The 27,306-nt window shown below is 39.0% G+C and overlaps 1 protein-coding gene across 6 annotated transcripts in view; it reads right to left on the bottom strand.

Moving 5' to 3' along the window:
- pde10a (phosphodiesterase 10A) overlaps positions 1-27,306 on the bottom strand; it is a 191,441-nt gene that overhangs the window by 23,552 nt on the left and 140,583 nt on the right. For 4 of the 6 annotated variants that reach the window (XM_061959655.1, XM_061959670.1, XM_061959689.1 and 1 more), the window contains 8 exons: positions 11,104-11,132; positions 10,280-10,403; positions 7,336-7,385; positions 7,090-7,230; positions 6,464-6,619; positions 2,628-2,678; positions 2,050-2,108; positions 1,839-1,890 (listed from right to left, as the gene is read on the bottom strand). In XM_061959655.1, the coding sequence (XP_061815639.1) occupies positions 1,839-1,890; positions 2,050-2,108; positions 2,628-2,678; positions 6,464-6,619; positions 7,090-7,230; positions 7,336-7,385; positions 10,280-10,403; positions 11,104-11,132 (662 nt within the window). The remainder of the gene's footprint in view (positions 1-1,838; positions 1,891-2,049; positions 2,109-2,627; positions 2,679-6,463; positions 6,620-7,089; positions 7,231-7,335; positions 7,386-10,279; positions 10,404-11,103; positions 11,133-27,306) is intronic. The other 2 variants (XM_061959663.1, XM_061959698.2) reach the window with 1 other exon arrangement.

The raw sequence follows: 27,306 nt of genomic DNA, 5'->3' as shown, positions 1-27,306 counted from the left end.
ACACACTTGCAGAACTTCAAAGGTGAAACAAACCAGCAGGCAGCAGAATTAGTCATTTTAACTTCTGTCGTGCATTTTCGTGTAAATCCAGTTTTTTTTCTAAGACTTTTTGGAATAGATTACTAACAACCAAGGTTTCACTGTGTTTTCATTTTTTAATATTTCTTGTGGGGAAAAAATGCAGGACAGTAAAAACGTACAGCATATTTCCAAAAAGCTAAGGATCAGAGGGCCGGACTTCTCTCTCCACTATTAGGTCTTATTTTGTATATTCCGGAGAACCAAGGTCCACTACAGTGGACATTTATTTTTGTACATTTATTTTGTCATAATTACAAAATGACTCTGCTGTTTTTAATGACCTTCTGCAAATAAGCTAGTCAAAAATCATCTCTATGAGAGCACTCCAGTGTTTTTTTAAGAATCTACTGCAAAAATGTGAGTGTCTCACAAGTTTTTTGAACTGAACTTGAGGACCACCTGTTAAATAGCCCAAATGTTAAAAAAGAGAGGACCTGAAATGGAACCTTGAGGAACAATACTAGAATAACTAAAGACATTGAACAAATGATGACTGACTGTATCTGAAGTTAAACAAGCAACAGCTACCCCTTACTTACATGAATCACATTATGAAAAATAACTGACAAAAAGGAGAGGACTTAAAGAGGTGCCTTGAGGAATACCCCAGTGATGTAAACCAAATGTTTGTCCCCACTGTGGTTAAAATGTCAATGCAATGATCTGCCAACATGTTTACAGTGGTCAAAGTTCCTCTATACAACAGGAGCTCTGCATGCTTGACAATCATTGGTACTTTAACTTTTTAAGAATTTGTTGCACAAATGTTTGTCTGCCTAAGTTTTTAACTCAACTCGGGGGCCGGTATGGTGTCATTCCCGTGCAGGATTTGGGCTCCGGGCCCCCAGTTGATTAGCCCTGATATGTAGTAATATACTGTAACAGAAGTAATATGTGCATCTTTGACCACAGACTAAACCAGGGGTGTCAAACTCATTTTAGCTCAGGGGCCACATGGAGGAAAATCTAATGCTAAGTGGCTCCGGACTGGTAAAATCATGGCGTGATAACTTAAAAATGAAGACAACTTCAGATTGTTTTCCTTGTTTATAAATAGAACAAGCACAATCTGAAAAGTACAAATCATAGTTTGTTTTTATTTTTTTACGCTTAAATGTTGCGGTTAATAGTAGTATATCTTCATTTGTCGTGATTTATGCTTTCTTAATTAATGATGTCATACTATTTATCAATCAAATAGGTGGAATTGAGTCTGGCAGAGTTTTAAAATGCTCCCATTGGTGTTAATTTTTAATCTAACAGAAGATGGAATAAATAGTAATATCAAAATCAAATTACAGGATGTTATTAATGTAATTTACGCATTTTCATCAACTGATGTACTAACATCATGTGGTTTATTCTGTACATATGTAGCATCATCTACAACAAAACTTAATTTTATTAATCATACATGAAGTTAGGAGGAGATATATATTATTTCAGCATATTTATGTTAACCCTAGATAATGTGTCCCTAGTCCTCTATCTTAACCGGGCGCATAGCTCCGCCCCCTCTGAAGTCATGTGCGCTCTTGCAGCAGGGGATACTACGAATTGCTGTTGTGACATCCAGTGGACACATTTAGAACAACAGTTTCTTTAATTCAATAATTTCAGCTCATTTTTATACTTCTCATTTTACGGGCAGGATAAAAATCTGTTTGTGGGCCTTATCCGGCCCGCGGGCCGTACATTTGACACCCCTGGACTAAACAGAACAAGGAAGAGAAACACATTTGTAGAAGCGCACTTACCATAATATGTTCAAGTAGAGAATCTATTGCCACAATGTTATCAAAGTATGTTCTGTGAGAAAAATAATAAATTATACATTGAGAGGGAAGCTCTGATGGATTTAATTTGTCTGAGAAAGCAACGATTACATTAATTTATTTTCATGCTGATTCTCACACGTTGGACAATACGCAGCACTATTGACCAGTCTGACAACAACAAGGCTCTTACTTTGACACATCTAGTAGGAAGTCATTTAGCTCGGTCTGCTTGGCGAGGCCTCGGCACACCTAGAGCAAGAAGAAGAAGTAGGTCAGGCTACACGTGAAATCACACATTTCCCACACCACACATGCAGCGTCCTGGTTGTACTGTAAACATGCCAAGTTGTCTGTCTACAGTGACTGTGTTTTGCAGCAAGCAGCCAGCCCAGGAGTGCAGTGTTCTGCAGTGCTATGTAGAGGTCCACCGTGGCCCCTCCTGCCGTGGAACAGCTCTTCTCTGAGGTGTTATGCTATGGGTTCGTATAAAAACAATGCCTGGCCGTAATGACGTCCTCTGAGACCTGTTTGTTGAAAATGTGGCTTAGTTGATTGGACAGGGCCCGGTCGCAACCCTGTTCTTGTACACAGTGGATTTCCCCATTAAAAACAGCAGTGCAGAACCAGAACAAACAAAGGCACTAACATCAGAATAAAGTGGGGCCAATCAGAATTGATCTTGTTCCAAAACAGGTATTCGTTCAGGTACAGTACATTCTAGTGTATTTGCCAGAGTGTGTGCATGAGTCTCTGTGGACATTTGCTCACCTGCACTTGATGAATGGCAACGGACGCCCACGCTAGGTTAGCTGTTGCAACCTGAAAAAAATAAAAGCGTTTTAACATTTCAAAAAATGTTGCAAGCTTTTTAATGATAATTTTTTGCTGTTGTTGTTCAATCACATTATGACAAATAATTCAGTCATTGCATGTACTGGTAGAAATGCTGCAACTACTGTAAAAAAAGTAATGTTGGGCTTACATACAAAAAAACTTTAAGAAACTTTAAGAAATGTCTTAATACCAACAATAGCAAAGGGTGTGTTATTAATTTTTGTCGGCTATCTTCTGTAAGAACTAACTTGTTAATTCCTTATTTACCGTATTTTCCGGACTACAAAGCATAACTTTTTTCCCGCATTTTGCACTCTGCGGCCTATACAATGCATACAATTTATGGATTTTTTTCCGGGGTCATAAGTTTCACATTCCGCCAATAAATTTAGCCTCGTCACATCAGGCCAATGAAATTGCAGAACTGGTCACAGTGGACCAATAAAATTGGTCACATTAAATCAAACACACTCATATAACTATTCTGTCAGACATTTAACGCATTATGGACTCACCCTCATCATGGCTTATACACGACAAAATGTACATGGTGCAACCCAAAGTTAGAGGCAATCGACCCTGCCATTGAAAAGGAAACAGTGCCGCACAGAACGGATATCTATCACCTCCAACGGGCCCTGAAAGGCAGGACCGCCACACGCCCAAGAAGACGGCAACTTCAGTGGTTTCAGTGCAGAGGAGCAGGACGAAGACAACGCTCAATGACCTCTTTGACAGGTTGTTGTATGCCGTGTTACAGGCACTGTATCTTGTTAAATTTGTGAATGAATACAAGCGCCAGTGTAAATATTTCATGATTTAATGTGTATACCCACGGCTCATAGACTTGTGTGGCCTTTATATATAAAACATTTTAATTTGTCCAACAATTAAGTTGGCACAGCTGAGATTAAGGTGAGCTCTATAGTCCAAAAATTACAAAATGGGCCTGATCTACCAAGGGTGTGTGTGTATTAAAACATGTACAAAGTTGAATGCACACACAAAAATGATCGACTAAGGTCGTAGGCAGAGGATTGTGTCTTTTAAGTGATCAAAATAAGGAGTGCAATCCTTTTAGCATGTCTGTCTTTATACATAAGCAGAATATATGCTGATTATCAGAACACCCACAATACTGGGAGGGGACGATGCATATGTAATCATTCAGCAGGGGCATAAGTCTAAAACTGTTCTGGGGGCACACTATATTTATTTGTATTTATTTAGCACGTCTGAAATCTATTTGCAAACTGACACAGTTACACACACGGCTGTGAGAAAGGAATTATATCGCGCTGATGGACAGAGAATCATTTTTTTCTTTCTTGTGCCTGTCAATATGTATGGACAGCCATAAATTAAAATATTTGACATATTGTCTAGGCAACAATATCATTTTATAATTTATAGCTGCTGGATGACTTAAGGGGTTGATTAAAATAAACTGAATTGATGCGTTTTGGTGTCTGCTGGTGTTTTTTTAAATGGCATTTGTTTTTTCATTTTGGAAATATATCATTATAATATATCTACTGTATGAAAAAACCTTTTGCAATATGCATTTTCTTGCATTTGTACCATTCCAAAAGCATAAATGCGCTGATATGTTGTGATGGCCCACCACCTTGTTGCATTGCATACGCAATCGAGCTAAAAATGGTTGTTGATGTCGAGATTTCGATTATATATTGCAGAAAAGGTGTTACAGTATATAGATGTGTGCTGCTTGTTAACATTAACATTTTCACATTGCAAAACCTCACAAGTTAGAGAGCATAATAACATGAATGCAGAGGGATATTAGTGTTTCCATGAACACACAATGCCGGTAGTACACGCAAAATACTCATTTAAATAGGTTGATCTGCACCACTTTTGCAATTGTACACACAGTCCTAATAGATCACAGGCAACACAGCTACTAAAAGTACACACAATTTCATAGTTTGCACATGCTGTTTAGAACATGTTATTTGGATCTTAGTAGATCACGCCCTAAGTCAAAAGTGTCAAATTTTAGGCCCGGGGGACAGATCTGGCATGCTGCATCATTTTATATAGCCCGCAAAAGCTTAAAAATAATATGCGTCAATAAAGTATTTTTTCAACTTAAATATTTTCCCATATTGCAACCAATACTGTATCGTCATACTTTCTCAACAATTTTTGGGAAATACAGTAAAAACAACTACTGTAATCTACATGACCTATGTTTTCAAAGCAAGTTATCCAACCATTTGTACAATGTAAAATTGACAATAGATTTTAAGGCAAAAATGTATGTTTTCTTTTACAGCATATTACTCTACATTGAAAAAGCTCTACCGCTGTTTGTTTAATGGAAAATTCTGTCAACTGAGCTCTTTTCTAATTGTAAAATCTACGCTTGTTGTTGTTACAATGTATTACTGTACACGGAAAAAGGGTAGCACATTTTCTTTGACGGTAAAAAACTGGCAGCTCTGTTGCCAGATTTTTTTTTTAAAAACAGCGGTGCCGTTTTTCCATTTACAGTATGACGTTGTAAAAACTACTGTAGATTTCAAAGTAAAATTCTGACAACAAAGCTGCCAGTTTTTTCCTGTAAAAAAACAATGGTACTGTTTTTCCATTTACCGTAATATGTTTTAATTTTACTGTTTACAACAGTAAAATCCAGATGACTGAGTTGCCAGTTTTTTTTTACTGTAAAAGCTACAGATTTTTTTTTTACAGTGTGTGTAAAAAATATATATAATAATCAAAATTCAGGGGAAAATTCATATATTATTTGCTCTCACAAACGGTCGTCTGAGGGCAGCCATAACTGCGATGTGGCCCCTATTGGCGAAAACGAGTTTGACACCCCTGTCCTAAGTCTTTAGAGAACACACTACTGAATTGTTAACACCACCAAGACGAAAGAGCTGATCATGGATTTCCGGAAGAAAAAAACAATAAACATCCAACCACTGTACATCAATGGGGACTATGTGGAAATGGTCTCTAACTTCAGGTTCCTGGGGATTCAGATCGAGGAAGACCTGTCGTGGAGTATGAACACCTCATTGACCATCAAAAAGGCACAGCAGAGACTTTACTTTCTGAGACTCCTCAAAAAGAACAACCTGTCACAAAAACTGCTTGTGTCCTTCTATCGCTGCTCAATAGAGAGTGTGCTGACATACTGCATGTGTGTATGGTATGCCAGCTGCACGGCAGCAGAGAGAAATGCAGTTCAGAGGGTCATAAAAACTGTCATGAAGATCACTGGCTGCTCTCTCCCCTCCCTAGATGAACTGTACAGTGCCAGGTGCCTCAAAAAGGCCCAAAACATCATAAGGGACCCATCTCACTCTGGACATAAACTTTTTGAACTGCTGCCCTCGGGCAGGAGATACAGGACAATAAAATGCCGGACAAACAGTCTTACGAACACTTTTTACCCGAGAGCAATAGTGTCGCTGAACACAAGACGACAATAATGACTGTGCATGTGAGCTGTGTGCTTGCTATTTTTATGTATTATTACCATAGACTTTAAAGATATGCTTGTGATTTGTCACACTAGTTAAATTTGTGTGTAGAGATGACTGAGTTGAAATGTGTGCCAGTATTGTTTCATATAAATTCAATGTATACATGTGTGTTGTATTATTGGAATTATTAATTTTTATACAGAAAAACCTAGAATGCAAGAAATACAGTTGCATGAATTCCAAAATAGGGTGGAAAACAGGCATTTCTCCAGCGCGCTAATTGTGTGTTTTGTTTGTGGTGGAACTGACCTCCTGGTGGCTGAGGTTGAAGGGCTCTTTGCCCAACTGCCGTTGCAGCTCCAGGATGGCAATGAGGTCCCCGATGGCAGTAAGGATGGGGAGGCACAAGACAGAATGAACGCGGATCCCTGAGTCCTGCCCTGTGCCGTCTGGGAAGCGCTCGTCCTGGAACGTATTCAAAAAATAAGGGAGGTAAGGTGCAGAAATCTTTATGAATTATGCAGAAAGTCATGCTTGAATTTGTGAAATACAGCAAAAAATGACGCAATGATGCACTTGTTGTCCAGTTTCAACGCAATACAACCACTTTTTGAACATGTTCTTACTAAATTGTCACAAAAGCCCATTGGTCCTAGTCGTGACTTATTCAACATGGACTTTCATACCAAAGACTATAAAAATGGGACCCATTACCTCCCTGCTTGGCACTCAGCATCAAGGGTTGGAATTGGGGGTTAAATCACCAAAAATGATTCCCGGGTGCGGCACCGCTGCTGCCCACTGCTCCCCTCACCTCCCAGGGGGTGATTAAGGGGATGGGTCAAATGCAGAGGACAAATTTCACCACACCTAGTGTGTGTGTGACAATCATTGGTACTTTAACTTTAACTTAACTTTACAGATAACAACCTTACCCCAATGATGTCTTCTACTAAAAGTGTTTTGCGAGTCTTGGCGACATGAGCTGCAATGGTTGTTCCAAATGTGATGGGGCCCGAGGGGATGAGGCTTGGGGGACCACCCTTGACCATCGTTGGGGTGAACAAACATAAAGTCTGTGTGGAAGCATGGGAAAGGAAAGGAAAGTGAGACGGATGTGTCAAACACTCAATTAGGCTTGTTAAGAAAATGTGTCAAATTCAAATGCTATAAACACTTACATTGTTGCATTCTCCCAAAAAGTAAAGTGCAAATCCATCAGCTTTTGTTGCTGTGGGAACAAGAAGAAGACAGATGCGATCAGGTTAGGAAAGTGGAAATAAAACAGAAAACAGTGGGGTAACTAAGTATTTGATATCCTGCTCATTGTGTAAGTTTATCCCGTTCTAAATATGTGAACTGTCTACAGTTTATATGGCAGGTTTAATGTAAGCAAGGGTGACAGCATGTTTAAAATGAAGGTTTGACAATAATTTGTATTTGATTGAGGAGAATAAGTACATGATCCCAATGCAAAAACCTACTAGCTCAGCACTTGGAAAAACCCTAGTTGGCAAGCACTGAGGTTTCTTGTAGTTGGTCACCAGGGTTGCAATTATCTTCAGAGGAGTTTAGTCAGAGAGAATACCCAAATACAGAATGTTTCCACCTCCATGTTTGACTGTAGGAATGCTGTTGCTGGGGTTGTCGGGGTCAGTGTTTCTCTGCCTCCAAACACTCATCAAGTTGATGCCAAGGAGACTTGTTTAAGTCATCCGGGTGAAACTTCAGATGGGCCTGTACATGTGTCTCCTTGTCCAGCGCGACATTGCATGTCTCAATCAATTACAGCAAAGTGTGTTACAGTATTAGTGACTGTTCTACCAACTCCATTGAGATCAGTAACCAGCTCCTCCCTTGTGATTCTGGGCTGTTCCTTCACCTTTCTCAAAAGCATCGTTACCTCACAGGGTGAGATCTTGCACTGAGTACCAGAGCGAGGGTTATTGACTGTTATCTTGTGTTTATTCCAAGTCTCTTTCTCACCATGCCTTTTGCTTCCAGACTTGTGCCAGGGGTCATTTGACAGTTCTTTGGTGGTGGTGAGTTTGAATGGAAAATACACTTTTTTAAAGTGTTTTTTACCCACCTATGAAACTACTCCTTTGTGTGTGTCATGGGCCCATAAACAGTCTTTGGGGGTCAGAATTTATGCAGGTTAAAATAAAACACTCACATCCCTCAATAAACTACAAATAAATTCATAACCTTTATTTAGTATAATTTTCGGGATTTTCTTTACATTTGGTTTCTCTCTGTTACAATACACCTACCATACAACTTTTGTCTTTGTAAGGGGGTATGCTTACTAAATCAGCAGGGGATCAAATACTTATTTTACCCACTGTACATGCAAACAATGCTTGCATAAAATATCATTTTGGATGTAAACACTAGATCCTGGACTGCCATCCACACTATTAAGTTGATTCAATGTTTAACCCTTCTAATACTAAAAAAACTAATTACAATATACCATCAAACTATTATTTTATATATATATTTTTAATAGTTAATTGTGGATGATGTAGAATTGTTTACACATTGTGAAACTGGTTGGAATAATTTATGTCTGAGGTTACTTAATATGTATCAAACAACACACAAAGACCAATTGGTATTCATAAAATGTACTCCCTTATTTAGATAAGCATACACACACACACAAACACACACACACACGCACACGCACGCGCACAAGCACACGCACACGCACACACTTATACATACCGTATATTAATACACCGTATTTTCCGAACTGTAAGGCGCACTTAAAATCTTTTTTTATTCCCCAAAACTCAACAGTGCGCCTCATAACCCGGTGCGCCTAATGTACAGAATAATTCCAGTTTTGCTTACCGACCTTGAAGCAATTTTATTTGGTACATGGTGTAATGATAAGTGTGACCAGTAGATGGCATACGCATACACTGCAATTTGATGGCAATATGACTCAAGTAAACAACACCTACATTTTATATGTTCCATTGAAAATATAGAACATTACACACGGCGCTCAAAAATCTATCAAAATGTTTTAGTACGACTTTGGTAAGCTATGACGCCGCACCGCTTGATGGATTATAGTGTACTTCAACATACGAGTATTATTATGTGTGCATAAGGTAAGACATATTATCTGGCGTTTTGTTTCGCAATATTATGCAAAAGCAACTTTTCTTACCTTCTGGTACCTGCTGATCTGTATTTGGGATCTGCATACAATCCTGAAAAATTGCGCGGGTCCGCCTTTATAGTCCGTGCCGTTTTCGATAACAAGATTTTCTCTATCTTCTTGTTATGTGACATTCATCCTCCGCTGTTGCCATTTCTAATATAAAGTAGTGTAAAGTTCTTCCTTATATCTGTCAGTTAACTTGCCATGAAAGCGCTAAAACATACCAGTGTAGTGAGTTTACATTATCACCAAAGGAACTTTAGTTATTAGAGAGTTCTGGTCGGACGGTTTTTCATAGGACACATTTCTGGCGTGATTGTTGTTTTCGGATGAGGAGATGCTCCGTTATTGATTTAAGTAAAGTCTGAATGTCATTAAAACAGTTAGCTCCATCTTTCGACACCTCTTCCACACCCGTCCTTGCACGCTACACCGCTACAACAAAGATGACGGGGAGAAGACGCTGCCGTAGGTGAGCCACGTAAATAAGAACGCCCACAAAACGGCGCTTTCGGAAACGACTGTCAGAAAGCGGCTTGAAGATGATCTGTAAAACATAATCTATGCAAAATTTTGACAAAATAACCACCATTACATGTTATGTAGACCACAAGGAAGTGTGTTCAAAAAAATATATATAATATGACTCCTTTAAGGCTGCCTACAATCCGGTGCACCTTATATATGAAAACAGATCAGTGCGCCTTATAATCTGGTGCGTTCTAGAGTCCGGAAAATACGGTTCACAAATATAATATCATCCATCCATCCATCCATTTTCTATTGCTTGTCCCTTTTGGGGTCGCGGGGGGTGCTGGAGCTTATATACGTATAATATAATTATAATATAAATAGTAAAGAATATAAATATTGAATTTTAGCTGGATGATAGATGATTATTGGTATAATTTTTGTAAAAAAAAAATCACCGTGATACAGTCTAGTACCTGTTTTAATGATGTTGCAGAGCTCATAGAGCAATAGCTTGTTGTCTCCTCCAGTGTCCAGGCGTTGCTCCATGTAGCTGTTGAGTTCATACACCACGCCCTGCATGTTTGCATCCTGGTACTGCTAGACACAACACACAGAACTTACATTGCACAATCTCACCACAATGCATTGCCAACTAGAACAACAATGAAGCATATAGACAACAGTGGCAAGCTTTGTTTGTTGACTGAACTAGGATTCAGAAAGGCAGAACTTTACATCACAACATTTACCCGCTACCTCACCCTTAAAGCCCCCCCCTCATCACTGCATTCTATCCGAGGGATCATCCCCACTGCATCCCCGAGAGGATACCATCGAAGTCGGACAGCTCTGATTAAAGCGTTGGCGAGCTTTGATGCTCACATTCGTCTTAAAAGTGCGCTTATGTAAGGCGCAGACCTCCTGCCTTGTGCGGGGCCAAAGACCTGTCATGTCTGCCCCTACGGGGAGGGAGCGGCGGCGTCATGGAGAGAGGCGCACTAGAAAGCCTCTCCCTCGGGATGCATTCGACCCTCCCACATCCTGTTTCAACAGCCATATGGATGACGCACCAATGGGCTGGGTGACCCTCGTTTTTCTGTGTATATGGGTTTGTAAGTCCCTTTCATTGAGGTCACGGACCCCACTGAGAGTACTCTAATGCCGCTAATAAGGTGTGGCTGCCTAACTCTACAAAAATGCGGCAAGTGGTGGCATATATTGAGAAATCACATGTGAAATTTGCCAACTATAACGTCCAACGTTACGTCACATATGTTTACAAAGAGGCAAAACATACCCTGGTGACTTCCTTAGGTGACGCGTCATCTGTGAAGAGAAACCAAAATATACAGTACATTAGTTATGCTAAAAGACAACAGACTAGAATGACATATATACATACAGTATATAAATAGATATATGTACAGCTTTATCATCTTGACATGATCTAAAAATCTCTCTCTCTTCATCTGCAAAGACAACTATTAAACCCAGTGGCAGGCATTACTTCTGCACCAGTTTCTGTGGTTACATCAGCACATATTTGTTTATTCTAAGGTCAAATGTTCAATTAAAATAATAGATTATGTACTAAAAAATTTATCATCTGGAAGTAGGCTATATGGGTTACTGGATTGCTTTGTTGTGTTTTTTGTAATCCAAAAAAATCTTAGAAGGACTTTCTCCACAACATCAAACCAAGCAGCATCTTCAGTCAGTAACTGGTTCAGTCTAACCCCAAAACACCTAAATGTTGCATAACATACTAAAAGAAAGGACATACTCATTTATACTATCATCAGCCTACAACTTTGTCCTTTGTTCATTACCTTGACGGACAGATATGGACTCCTTAGAATCACCCAGATTAACCCTGAAGATTCAGACCTTGAGCCTAGTAGACATTTTATTTCCAGCCCAATGAATGGCCCATCCACAACTGCTTCATTATGCAAGCAATACTCTTCAGACACATTTTAGAAGCCAGCCGCCCACATGTAAGCAGTCTGTGGTTACTATTCCCACCAGGTAATCTGAGTTGTAGAAATTAGGTAATGCCATCCATCCATCCATTTCATACCGCTTGTCCTGTTCAGGGTTGCGGGGGGTGCCTATCTCAGCTGCATTCAGGCGGAAGGCGGGGTACACCCTGGACAAGTCGCCACCTCATCGCAGGGCCAACACAGATAGACAGACAACATTCACACACTAGGGCCAATTTAGTGTTGCCAATCAACCTATCCCCAGGTGCATGTCTTTGGAGGTGGGAGGAAGCCGGCGTACCCGGAGGGAACCCAAACAGTCACGGGGAGAACATGCAAACTCTACACAGAAAGATCCCGAGCGCAGGATCGAACCCAGGATAATAAAATAGGATTAATTTATCATGTTGAATTCATGCAATAATTCCTAAAGGAGGTGGCTGACAGAAGCATGCTGGCTAAATTTACATCCATAATGTCCATGTTCGAGGCCCAGAGTACCTCCTTCAGTCTTTGACTCACAGCCATAAGACTTTCCAACACACTATGTAAATACTGTAATCTTTTTTTTCTTGGGTGTGCAAAATGTATGTTCAGTGTGCAATATGGTGTCACAATAGCGTTTTTCTTATTTGCAGATAGTGTAATCCTTTGGTGTACAACATGTAGTGTATATAAACACTGAATGTGCATAGGTGGTGTGAGTGTATCATTACTTCTCATTTTAGTCCTATACCTGTCTTTCTTTCTTACTGTATGTAAAATCTGCACTGCAACCACAGAATTTCCCCATTGTGGGATGAATAAAGTCTCTCCTACTGACAAATCTGGTGAATTTAACAAGTCAACCGGCGTGTGCAGTAAGTTAACCCATTGTAACCCATGTTTGGAAACATTTCATGTCGGTAGGTTCATTCCAACCAACAGATAAGTGCATATAGCACTCCAGTGACCACACCCGGTGTTGATATCACTGAGCATACATTTAACACCTGGAAACCACTTAGTCTATAAAACACAAGTAGCAGATGAATCGATGTCATGGATGCCAGTTCGTGCAGCTATGCGATGGGACGCCTCTCACTACGCCTTCAGAGCTTTATGCTCATCGGCTAGCACTGCTCTGTTTAACTCTCCATCAGTGGGGATGCGTGACCGGCATCTGCAGGACCGTGTGGGATGACCACAAAGGCCGCAACGATGAGCCGACATAATTGACCATGTCAATTATAAAAATTTGTCGACTATAATAATAAATAATTACAGCAAAATAAAAGTACCGGTACTAGATCAAGATACTTTTTACACAGTCAATTTTGCCCTTTAAGTCTGTTGATTTATTTTTTTACTGAGGTTATATACTTTTTGTAATAAAGTCAATTTATTTATCAGTAATTTGTTTCATTTATTACAATTGAAGTTGCTATAGTAAGTTTTAAAAAAGTAGCTAAAATTAAGTCGCGGACTCATCGTCAAAGTCAATTGTATACAGAAGACCATTAAGCAATAATCGTTTGATTGGTCGACAAAAAAATCATCACTGAATTGTCAACTATTAAATTAATCATTAGTTGCAGCCCAAATGACCAATGTTACATCTACAATATACTATGGCCATCTTAATGTTCTTCAGTGTTTCAAGACTTCAAGGCCATGAGGAAATTAATAAATCAAAAGAATGACTACAGGACTCAAATTGTAGATTTACACTTCCTCTACTTTTCCTCAGGAAGTCATTTGTTTTAATTATAATGCTATTAAAAACTAAATCCAAAAATAAATCATTCAACTTGACAAGTACACAATTCTAAGACCTCTCTAGCTAATTCCTGCTGGGATTTGATACTGTTGGGGAGACAGTAAACAACATGAATATCGACTTTGGATGTCGACGCTGACAATATGTGATGATAACCACTGATAACGTTAGTGGATTTATATTTTGGGAGTGCTACTTCGGATGAAAATAAAACCATTCACACAGTTTGAGCAGTCTTTAGCGAACATGAGTCAACAGAGCACAAGAACAGAACAGCTCCGATCTCTTTGATAACATTTCATGTGATCCAACCATGCAAAGCCTCGGGTGCATTGAAGAAAGAAAAAAAAAAGATCTACTGAAGTGCTGAGTCAAGCTGGTGCGAGCTTTGAAACCACCCTCTGTGCATGTGAAGAAAGAATTACAGGCGGCCACATTGTTTGCTGTTTTAAAAACATGCCTCCCTGAGTTTCCTAACTTAGCCGTGAGAGCTATTTTAGAGTGAAGCCCTGGCCGGGTGTGACGTCAAACCGAGGACAGGGGAGCTGCATTTAAAGAATGCAAACGCTTGGAGGGAAAAAAACCCCGTCTTTTTGAGGCAGTTTGTTTTCGTAATGACTTATTGATGGCGGGGACCAACTTGAACCAATTATACACACATTTCCTGTTGTAAAATAGTTTTCAGGTTTGATATGCAACAGAAAAGGAACATAACGCCACAAACACTTGCACCGAGGAATTATTTCTTGAAGAAAGACTTTGAATTACAATGGGATTTCAAAAAGTGCTGACAGGGAAATGCAGTCTGACGCAATATTGTATTCAACGCTACATGGGATGTGAAACTGTGCAAGGAAGACTGGGCTGCAATGCAATAGCTGAAGAAACAGACGCAAATGCAACACTCAGATGTATTGTAATCTTCCGCCATGTTTGCACTGATAGCTTTCTCAGAAGTCAGAGTCCATATGTCCCAGTGATATAAAGACTAGTCCGCTTTAATGGCATCCTGTAATGACAGGGACTATGGTGTGGTTTGTTTTCCTGTGGTGCAAAGCTAATAAAACAAAACTAGCACAAAGGCATAACTATGGACATAAAACAAAACTTGCAAACTATGGCATGAATAAAGAAAACTTACTTGGAACGAGAAAAGAGCATGAAAAAGAGCAGCATGGATCATCAGCATGAATAACAAGGGTGTGTAGAGGGTGATGTCGCCAGACAGACTGCCTGGCAACTGGAAGCTTAAATAATACCGACATGATTAGTGACAGGTGCGCGAGTGCAAAACGTGAGACAGGTGAAAATAATGAGTAGTCATGGCAACAAAACAAGCAAGAGTGCACAACCAGGAACTAAAAAGAGTCTAAAAAACAAACAGCACATGGCCAAAAACAAAAACATGATCAACAGACATGACAGCATCCCATATTTTCAGAAACCTGCCGTGCTTTCAGTAAACACAGGAGGAAAAGGCAGGCAGGCGTGTTCTCAGAAATGATTTAGCCAAATTCATATGTCCAGCAGAGTTAGTATGAAAATTGGTAACACTTTAGTATGGAGAACATATTCACCATTAATTAGTTGCTTATTAACATGCAAATTTGTAACATATTGGCTCTTAATTAGTCATTCTTAAGTACTTATTATTGCCTTATCCTGCATTGTCTTATTATACAACCAATAAGCCATTAACTAAGGGTCTTCCCTCAATAACCTCAGAAGTATTGCTTATTAGTAGCCCTAACCATAATCCTAACCCTTATATGTTCCCCTAGTGTCCAAATAACTCAAAATTAAGTCTTTGTTACTTAGAATATGTTCCCCATACAATAGTGTTACCTGAACATTATATGTAAAATGTATTAGTTTAAATGCTCTTTAGTTTGTAGTCTTACATAAAATTAACTTACCATCAATTAGGGATGTAACGATTAACAATACTAATGATAACCGCGGTAAACTCTCGACGGTTAGTCTTATCATTTTAAATGATAATGATCAAAAACACGTGATTGATAACTACACTTTGATAAACTCACAGAGCTTGCAAGCTTCACTGCTACCATGAATACAAGAGACATTAATGTATTTCCCCATTAAGAAACAACATCCATCCATCCATCCATTTTCTACCGCTTGTTCCTTACGGGGTCGCGGGGGATGCTGGAGCCTATCTCAGCTGCATTCGGGCGGAAGGCGGGATACACCTTGGACAAGTCGCCTCCTCATCACAGGGCCAACACAGATAGACAGACAACATTCACACTCACATTCACACACAACGGCCAATTTAGTGTTGCCAATCAACCTATCCCCAGGTGCATGTTTTTGGAAGTGTATGCCGATCCAAACTACAAATGTACTACTGTCTGAGTGAATAAGGTATTCAATTGTGCACATTGACCCTACAAGCTGTACAGAGTGATCAATCTATATCACAGGTGTCAAACCTAAGGCCCGGGGTCGAGTTCTGGCCAGCCACATCATTTTATGTGGCCCGCGAAAGCCTGGAAAAAATGGGTTTCAATAAAATAAATTTTTTTAATTTTTTTTTTTACTGAATGCATTCATTCTTTCAATTTTGACAGAAAAAAATGCATATTTTAAACATTAATATTATCTGATCATGCCAATTATATTATTATATACTGTGTTGCAAAACTATTTTTGTGAGATAAAAACAAATACTTAAATATCTGCTTGTCACCTTTATTTATGATTTTAAAGCAAGTTATACATTAAAAAAAAATCTAATAATCAAATGCATACGCATTTCGATTAATCATGATTAATCACAGGTTATCGCCCGGATGCATAATGTAAAATAACTGGGCCTCTGAAAGCAGCCATTACTGCGATGTGGCCCTCAATGAAAACGAGTTTGACACCCCTGATCTATATACTGCGAGGAATATGACACTAAGGTGTTTTTATGGTGCGTTCAAGGACAGCTGAACAGAGTAGTGCCAGAACACTCTTATCAGTGAAGCAAAAGTAACACAAAACATGTAAAAAAAAGTGCGCTTTCTATCAATAGGTCTATTTAGTTTAGTTATTTAAAAAAATCCAAAGATTTCAGTACAAGTACTTTTTGAGCACATTTAACAATACAGCGATAATAATGATAACCGTAATAATTTTACTCACAATAACCATGATAGGAAATACAATTAATTGTAATCGTTACATTCCTACAATCATTAAAGGAAAGCTGGGAATATTTTGCCAAATTGTAAGTATGCTGGATTAAGACCTCTCACCTAGGACGTGTCTAATTTGCAGGATCCTTGACAGGAGCTTTATTGATCTGCCGCCACAGCTACACCATTCCCAACAGGACAGTAAGCGGGCAGTGACTCAGCACTCGATATGCGTCAGCCTGGCAGTGGTCCTGCATTGACCTCGTTAACGAGAACATGCTGGCTATAATAGAGGTCTTCTGCTGCATTCTAGGAAACGGGGACGTCGAGCATTTCAAACCTCCAACGAGGAAAAAGTTGACTCAAACTGCTCTATTCCGTCTTAAGTGACCTGAATAATCTGACATTGCACAACAACAATGGCGGCAATGAAAGAATGGTTAGACATAGTGTTGTAGCGATACCAATATTTTGGTACTGGTACCGTGTAGCGATACCAATATTTTGGTACTGGTACCGGTACTAAATTATTTTGATACTTTTCTAAATAAAGGGGACCACAAAAATTTTTAATTATTGGCTTTATTTTAACAAAAAATCTTACGCTACATTAAACATATGTTTCTTATTGCAGTTAAGTCCTTAAATAAAATAGTGAACATACAAGACAACTTGTATTGTAGTAGTAAGTAAGCAAACAAAGGCTCCTAATTAGTCTGCTGACATATGCAGTAACATATTGTGTCATTTATCATTTTATTATTTTGTCAACATTATTAAGGACAAGTGGTAGAAAATGAATTATTATTCTACTTGTTCATTTACTGTTAATACCTGCTTACTTTCTCTTTTAACATGTTTTGTCTACACTTCTGTTGAAATGTAATAATCACTTATTCTTCTGTTGTTTGATACTTTACATTAGTTTTGGATGATACCACAAATTTGGGTATCAATCCGATACCAAGTCGTTATACATTGGTCATATTCAAAGTCCTCATGTGTCCAGGGACATATTTTCTGAGTTTATAAACATAATATACATTTAAAAAAAACGAAAGAAGATTTTGTGATGCCAAAAAATATCGACATATTCATAGTATTATCAACTAGATACGTGCCTGTACTTGACCTCGCTACAGTGGTTGTTCACTCAAAATAAGACCCATTAACGTCTTTCACAATTAAGAAACAACACACCCCACGCTTAACTTATATAAACACATTGCTGTCTGAGCAACTAAGCTATTGAATTGTGCACATTGAAACTGCAAGCTGTGCTCTCTTATAACAAAGTGATCGTTCTATATCTAAGACAGAGGTGTTTTTATGGTGTGTTCAAGGACCTCTAAACAGAGTGGGATGCCACAACGCCCACCAGAAGTAATAAATAATATTAATAGATATAATTTGTTACGTGCTTTTCATTTAAATAAATCTTAAAGTGCTAAAGCACAAACCCATTTTTAATACGATAGAAGCTTAGCAATTAAAACAGATGAAATACTAAGTAAGATTAAAACACTATAAAACAACTATCAGTTGTAAAAAATAACTTTGTCAAAAGATTTCATTGTGTGTATAAGTACTTTTTGAGTACATTCAAATATACCACGGTAATAATGATAACCGTGATAATTATGGTCAAGATAACCGTGGTATGAAATGTACTTAACGGTACATCCCTAGTTGATACTAATACCAAGGCTCCTGAAGGAAGTAGGGATCAGAGGACAGGCCCAACGGAAGACAATTAAATAACTTGCCACCGCAGCAGAACGGAGCAGTCACTGGCTGTGGCTGAAACGCAGGGATGCAGCATGGGCTGCCAAATAACCATGTGGTGTCACCATGCGACACACACCCAGATCTGATCAGCCTGTAGTGGGCCAACCTCGGCAGAGGGTGTCTCGTGATGAATGGCCGAAACACCCAATGACGTCGGGGAAAACAACTGAAGATGTGTCGTACTGGTGTCACCACGTGATTATTGCCAAATTCCACCCAGCTGGACGAGATGGCTGGGAGTGGCAAGTCTGGGCTTTGCTGCTTATGCTGCAGCCCCCGCAACCTGACCTCGGACAAGTGGAAGAAGATGGATGGATATGTATATATTAGGGTTGTACGGTATACCTGTACAAGTATAGTACCGGGATACTAATGATTCATATTCGGTACTACACCGCCTCTGAAAAGTACCGGTTAACGTCCTGCCCCAGTCGGCAGTGTTTTACCTACTTCTAAATCACTAATCCTCGCCTCCATAGCAACAAATAAGGTAAGTATTCTAACAAGTATCATCCCTGCAGGACGAGATATAGCCAGAATGAGAATAGCTAAACATGCTTCACTACACACCGTAATTCACCGGCGTCAAAATGTAAACAAACGCCATGGGTGGATCTCCACCTGACATCCACTATAATGATACCAAGTACAGGAGCGTATCTAGTCAATACTACTATGATTACATCAATATTTTTTAGCATCACAAAATCTTTTTTGTTTTTTTTAAATGTATAGTATGTTTATAAACTCAGGACATATGTCCCTGGACACATGAGGACTTTGAATATGACCAATGAATGATCCTGTAACTACTTGGTATAGGATTGATATCCAAATCTGTGGTATCATCCAAAACTAATGTAAAGCATCCAAACAACAGAAGAATAAGTGAATATTACATTTTAACAGAAGTGTAGATATAACATGTTAAAAGAGAAAGTAAGCAGATATTAACAGTAAATGAACAAGTAGATTAATGATTCATTTTCTACCACTAGTCCTTAATAATTTTGACAAAATAATAGAATATAAAATGATACAATATGTTACTGCATATGTCAGCAGCTAAATTAGGAGCTTTTGTTTGCTTACCAGTTGTCTTGTATGTTCACTATTTTAATAAGGACAAACTTGCAATAAGAATCATGTTTAATGCACCCTAAGATTTTTTTGTTGAAATAAAGCCAATAATGCAATTTTTTGTGGGCCCCTTTATTTAGAAAAGTATCGAAAAGTACCGAAAAGTATCGAAATATATTTTGGTACCGGTACCAATACCCTAGTATATTATATATATACATGCATACCGTGTTTTTCGGACTATAAGTCGCAATTTTTTTCATAGTTTGGCCGGGGGTGCGACTTATACTCAGGAGCGACTTATGTGTGAAATTATTAACACATTACCGTAAAATATCAAATAATATTATTTAGCTCATTCATGTAAGAGACTAGACATATAAGATTTCATCGGATTTAGCAATTAGGAGTGACAGATTGTTTAGTAAACGTATAGCATGTTCTATATGTTATAGTTATTTGAATGACTCTTACCATAATATGTTATGTTAACATACCAGGCACGTTCTCAGTTGGTCATATAACGTACACTTATTCAGCCTGTTGTTCACTATTCTTTATTTATTTTAAATTGCCTTTCAAATGTCTATTCTTGGTGTTGGGTTTTATCAAATAAATTCCCCCCAAATATGCAACTTATACTCCAGTGCGACTTATATATGTTTTTTTCCTTCTTTATTAAGCATTTTTGGCCGGTGTGACTTATACTCTGGAGCGACTTATACTCCGAAAAATACGGTGATATATATGCATATATAAATATGCATACAACATTACTTTTGTCGAGGCTAGAACCAATTATATTATACCAATTATCTATTGGGGAACTTTACTTGACTATACAAACCTTTCAGTTTACGAACCCTGTTCAAGAGCCAATTAAGTTCGTAAATTGAGTCTCCACTGTGGTCCACAAAGTCAGATAACTTGCAGTAATGCAGAATAGAAGTGATATAATAAGCAAACATGCGCTGGCTTGAATGCACAGTGAAATCCCAGGCCAATGGGGTCCAAGACAAGGAGTTGGAATCGCGCCTTAGTCCTTGTGTGCCTAAAGACACCTTATTAAACCACCATTTTGAATTGGTTACACGGTAGAACCTTAGAAAGCGCAACTGTTTGCAACTTAAAATTTGCCGTTAAGGAAAATATGTTGCGAACTGTAACTATTTTGAACCCAAATGGTTTTAGGCAGGCAATTTTTGTGCACCCCCTTACCCACTTTCTCGCGCCCCGCAGGTGAGACGGCGCTCTTATCCCACCAGTGGGGGGTATGCAGAATTGGGGCATGGCAGACAAACCTATCTTTGTCTTTGTGTCACTGCCATCCATTCTCAATTGAGAAGCGAGGATCAGCTGCTTAACAGCTCTGCCTCACACGCTTGCCCTTTGGGCTAAGTTGCTAAAAAAAAGTATCCTACAAAAAAATTTTTTAAAAGCACCATTTAAATGGGTCATTTGGATGCCTAATATGACATATCAAAATGTGGACTATGATTTTAATTTTAATTAACACAAATCTAAAGATTTGCAATGCTTCCAGTTTCGCAGCAGGCTTGTTATTTTGTAGCAAGTTTTGCCAAAGTGTTTAGCGTTAATATAGTTTACTAGTAGTCGCCGTATGTGTGCTTACTTTGTCTCTTATACGTTTCTAATCATTGTAGCAACCTGGCTGTTAAAGTTAAGGAGTTGTGTATGATTTCAAACTGTGAGTGGACTAGGATTAATCAATTACTTGGATAAAAAAAAAACTTTGCTGGAGCCTATCTCAGCTGCATTCGGGTGGAAGGCGGGGTACACCCTGGACAAGTCGCCACCTCATTGCAGGGCCAACACAGATAGACAGACAACATTCACACACTCGGGCCAATTTAGTGTTGCCAATCAACCTATCCCCAGGTGCATGTCTTTGGAGGTGGGAGGAAGCCGGAGTACCCGGAGGGAACCCACGCAGTCAAGAGGAAAACATGCAAACTCCACACAGAAAGATCCCGAGCCCGGGATTGAACTCAGGACTACTCAGGACCTTAGTATAGCTCGGTTGGTAGAGTGGCTGTGCCAGCAACTAGAGGGTTCCGGGTTTGAACCCCGCTTTCGCCATCCTAGTCACTGCCGTTGTGTCCATGGGCAAGACACTTTACCCACCTGCTCCCAGTGCCACCCACACTGGTTTAAATGTAACTTAGATATTGGGTTTCACTATGTAAAAGCGCTTTGAGTCACTAGAGAGAAAAAGCGCTATATAAATATAATTCACTTCACTTATTGTGAGGCACATGCACTAACCCCTGGGCCACCCTGCTGCCTATATATATATATATATATATATATATATATATATATGTATATATATATATACATATATAGTTGATTCATGGGTACCGGTATATATTTCTTTGGACTTGGGCTCGAAGAGGTTGGTGACTACTGCATTTGCACAAGATTCAAAGAAGGCAACAGAAATCAATCGGGTGATTGCTACTTGTATTGCTGTCGACATGCGACCCTTTTCTGTTGTGGAAAATGTAGGGTTTGCTGCGGACACTTGAGCCTCATTACAAGATTCCTTCAGGAACCTGTTTTACCGATACTGTAGTTCCTGTTTTGTACAACAAGACAAAAGCCCAATTAGAGACAGCAGTTTCCGTATTGCACCCGCAGAAGATGGGTGATTTATCAGATGCATTTATTTTATTTTATTATTGTTATTTTATACAAGGTGCTGTTTTTGTTTGATATGGTGCTAAGTATATACAGCAGAAAATGGGGTAGGTACATTTAATTTAGGGCTGCAACTAACGATTAATTTGATAATCGATTAATCTGTCGATTATTACTTCGATTAATCGATTAATAATCGGATAAAAGAGACAAACTACATTTCTATCCTTTCCAGTATTTTATTGGGACTGGCGCCATGTTCTTTCAACTTGCCAAATAAAACAAGGAACATGTTACAAAAATGCACACTTTTGACACCCCTGCTATGGATAATAACATTTTTTATCTGATAAATGTATCGATAAAAAGCAGAGCCTGGCGACGCATGCGCGTTTGTCATAACTCTATCACTCTCTCTGTCTCTGCCCCTCCCTCACGAATGCTGCTGCGCGCACAATTTGTTGTGTTTTTATCCTTCTTAACCCTGAACACATGGAAAATACACGCAACCCTTACTCAAAATGCCGGACATTTGAGGCATTTAAGAAACTCCGCCCGACAGCCCGGTGAAAAGAGGACGTATGCTCAGTCTCTTTTGCGGGGCTGTCAGGGCGGAGTTTCTTAAATGCCTCAAATGTCCGGCATTTTGAGTATTGTTTACACAACGTGCAGTACGCTACTTAATATGTCCGTGTGGAAACTCGTTCGGTACACCTCCGCACCGAAACGAAACCCCTGTACCGAAACGGTTCGATACAAATACACGTACCATTACACCCCTATTATTTAGATTATTGTTTCTCAGCTGTTTGTAAATGTTGCAGTTTAGTGGCCTAGTGATTAGAGTGTCCGCCCTGAGATCGGTAGGTTGTGTGTTCAAACCCCGGCCGAGTCATACCAAAGACTATAAAAATGGGACCCACTACCTCCCTGCTTGACACTCAGCATCAAGGGTTGGAATTGGGGGTTAAATCACCAAAAATTCTTCGCGAGCGCGGCACCGCTGCTGCCCACTGCTCCCCTCACCTCCCAGGGGGTGAACAAGGGGATGGGTCAAATGCAGAGGACAAATTTCGCCACACCTAGTGTGTGTGTGACAATCATTGGTACTTTAACTTGAACTTTAACTAATAAATAAAGGTAAAAAAAAACAAAAAAACTTTGCCTCCGCGCATGCGCATAGCATAGATCCAACGAATCGATGACTAAATTAATCGCCAACTATTTTTATAATCGACTTTAATCGATTAGTTGTTGCAGCCCTAATTTAATTTAATTTAAAAAACTGTACTTTTAAGTTAAAACAAAAATGTTGATAATTTTTATGAACTACAAGTACAAAAAGGCTTGGAAATGTGTCTTTGCTTGTATCGAAAAAATATCGAACCGTGACACTGAAATATTGAACTGAAGAACCGAACTGTGAATTTTGTGTATCGTGAAACCCCTAATATATATATATATATATATATATATATATATATATATATATATATACCGTATTTTCCGCACTATAAGGCGCACCTAAAAACCACAAATTTTCTCAAAAGCTAACAGTGCGCCTTATAACCCGGTGCGCTTTATTACGATTAATTTTCATAAAGTTTCGATCCCGCAACTTCGGTAAACAGCCGCCATCTTTTTTCCCGGTAGAACAGGAAGCGCTTCTTCTTCTACGCAAGCAACCGCCAAGGAAAGCACCCGCCCCCATAGAACAGGAAGCGCTTCACCCGCCCCCGGAAGAAGAAGAAAAAACGCGCGGATATCACCGTACGTTTCATTTCCTGTTTACATCTGTAAAGACCACAAAATGGCTCCTACTACGCGACAAGGATCCGGATCATAAAAAGACGCAATCTCTCCATCCGCACACGGATTACTACCGTATTTCACAGCAACTGATATTCCTGTGAACTGCACTGTGGAACGGGAGCACGAACGGTGAATATTCGCACCACAGGGAATGAGGAGTCATCCTTCACTGTGGTTCTAGCTTGCCATGCTAACTTCCACCCATCCAAAAGAGACCTTTCCAGCCGGCGTCATCATAAAAGCTAACTCGAAGGGATGGATGGATGAAGAAAAGATGAGCGAGTGGTTAAGGGAAGTTTACGCGAAGAGGCCGGGTGGCTTTTTTCACACAGCTCCGAAGGCGAACACACCTTCACTAAGACGGGCAGATAGCGCCGGTCGACATACGCCAACATCTGCCAGTGGATCGTAAATGCCTGGGCAGATAGTTTCGGTCACAACTGTGGTCCGAGCTTTCCGGAAGGCAGGATTCACAGAACTGCTGCACAACAACAGCGACACTGAATCCGATGACTTCGACGAGGCGGAGCCGGCCATTTTTGGATCCCACGCTTGCGCAACTTTTCAATTCGGACACCGAAGACGAAGAATTCGAAGGATTTACGAATGAAGAATAACTTCAGAAGGTGAGCGCTATGTTTATTTTGTGTGTTGTGACATTAACGTTCGAGCAACATTATGTTGCTATTTATTGCTCTACACCATTTTGAATTTTACTATGTTTGTGATTGCACATTTGCGTACATTTTGGGACAGAGTTGTTAGAACGCTGGTTTTCAATATATTATTAAAGTTTGACTGAACTATCTGACTGTTTTTTTGACATTCACTTTAGCGCAGCGTTTTTTTTGACATTCACTTTAGCGCAGCGTAGGCGCGGCTTATAGTCCGGGGCGGCTTATTGGTGGACAAAATTATGAAATATGTAATTCATAGAAGGTGCGGCTAATAATCCGGTGCGCCTTATAGTGCGGAAAATACGGTATATATATATATATTTTTATTTTTTTATTTTTTTTTTGACCCTGGCCCAATTTTTTAAGCCCATTGTGGCCCCCTATTCAATATGTTAGGACACCCCTGGCATAAAGTATGTTTTATTCGATTACTTGATTAATCGTACAAATTAATCGATAGATTAGTCAACTACTAATACAATCGATAGCCGCAGCCCTAAGTTGGACCTTTGGTGTCAGCAAATGTCACGGATAAAGGACAAGGGGCCTCTGGAAAACTACAGCGGAGGTTTTAGCATGTATTAATTGACGTCAAGTAAACATTGCAAAGTGGTCGAAGGGAGGTGTGACAATCAAATTACATCAGCAAGACTCCAGGAAAATGTGTTGGCTGCAGCCTGCTCCCAAAAAAGAACCTACAAGAACAGAAATGAACCCTAACCCTATGAATTACTAAAATAATAAATACTGCACAACATTTGCACACACTTTCTGTCTCTCTCACACACACACATGCACGCACGCACACACCCACACACACATGCACGCACACACCCACACTGAGTAAGTCTGGTGTAATCCAATGTTGTCCATCACATGATAAGCAAGAGAACGGGACACGCTGTAGGGAACGCTTCTAGGAAGATGTTAACTCCGTGATGATCACATGATGACAGGGCCTGCTGCTGTGCTTAGAAAGATATATACATATATATATATATATATATATATATATATATATATATATATATATATATATATATATATATATATGTATATATGTATATATATATATGTATATATATATATATATATATATATATATATATATATATATATATATATATATATATATATATATATATATATATATATATATATATATATATATACATACACACATACATACACATATATATAAACATCTTAGCTCTTAAAAGTGTCACTAGACTATGACAAATACAGAAATAGGCCTCTAAATGGGAACATCTACTTGTAATAATGCAAATGTGCTATCGTGCTTACAGTTTGCATGCAAACATATAGGAAAAATAATAACTGGAGTAGAGAGCACTAAATCAGGCCCATAAGGGTTATACACCATCTTTAGTAGACTGAAACAATATCTAAAAGCCTAATGAGAATGTATAAGATGGTAACATTAGTGCCAGTGGTTCTTAACCTTGTTGGAGGTACCGAACCCCACCAGTTTCATATGCACATTCACCGAACCCTTCTTTAGTGAAAAATAAAATGTTTTTTTTCTCAAATTCAAGACAAAGTTATATGTTTTTTTTTACTGGTGCTCAAAATGAACCGTGCATGAACATCACCTTGTTCAAAGAACAAAACCAACACAGTGCATGAACTCACAACAAATTACACACCTGCGAATCAGATGGAAAATTAGAGGGAACATTGTTTGGGGGTATCCATAATAAGTTTTTATTTACACGATGAGTCAGGTGTGTCTTGACCTCCGTGGCAGAGGCTCCGCCGAACCCCTGAGGCCGACTCACCGAACCCCTCGGGTTCGATCGAATCCAGGTTAAGAACCACTGCATTAGTGTATAGTCAAATACAGCGTGGGTAAAAAAAGGGCTAAATTATACCCATAAGGATAATACATCTTATTTAAGGGCTCAATACTAACATGCTAATCATTTTCATGCTAAACTATACAATACATAATAACAGGAGTTAAGAATGTCCTAAATCAGACCCATAATTGTTATGCCCCATCCTTAGTAGACTGAAATTATACCGAAAAGCCTAATTAGAGTGGATAAAATGGTGATAGAACCACCGTTAGTCATGGTAGTGTGTCATGAGATAGTAAAATTGGGCTTCTTTCACTTTCTCTTATGTGGTGTGGGAATTTCTCTTTGGAGATGAATAAAGTATTTATCTATCAATCTATCCATCCATCTTACCAAAGGGATTAATGCTAACATGCTATCAGTTTCTATCCTAGTATTAAGTACAGCAAGATTACGATTTGAGTAAAGAAGGCGTTGAAGTAGACCCACAAATCCTACCTGTTGTCAAGGACAATACAAATTTAAAATTACTTATTATGACTGAAAAAAATGCTAACATGCATTGCTATCATTTAAAATCCAAACTTCCAAAACTGAGATATGAAGCGTGTATCCAAAATCTGATGTTTCCTCTCTTGTTTGCTGATGCTGTTGATATGAGGACAGTTAATAATTTATGCTTGAAAGCTGTGGAAAAAGTATTACAAATAATCTTTTCAGCGCTAACTCCGAGGCTACAACCCTTAAATTGGACACATGTTGTCAAGGCAACCAC

Source organism: Nerophis lumbriciformis, linkage group LG02 (assembly GCF_033978685.3).
Source record: "Nerophis lumbriciformis linkage group LG02, RoL_Nlum_v2.1, whole genome shotgun sequence".
NCBI lineage: Eukaryota > Metazoa > Chordata > Actinopteri > Syngnathiformes > Syngnathidae > Nerophis > Nerophis lumbriciformis.
This window is presented reverse-complemented; position numbering and strand designations above follow the sequence as displayed.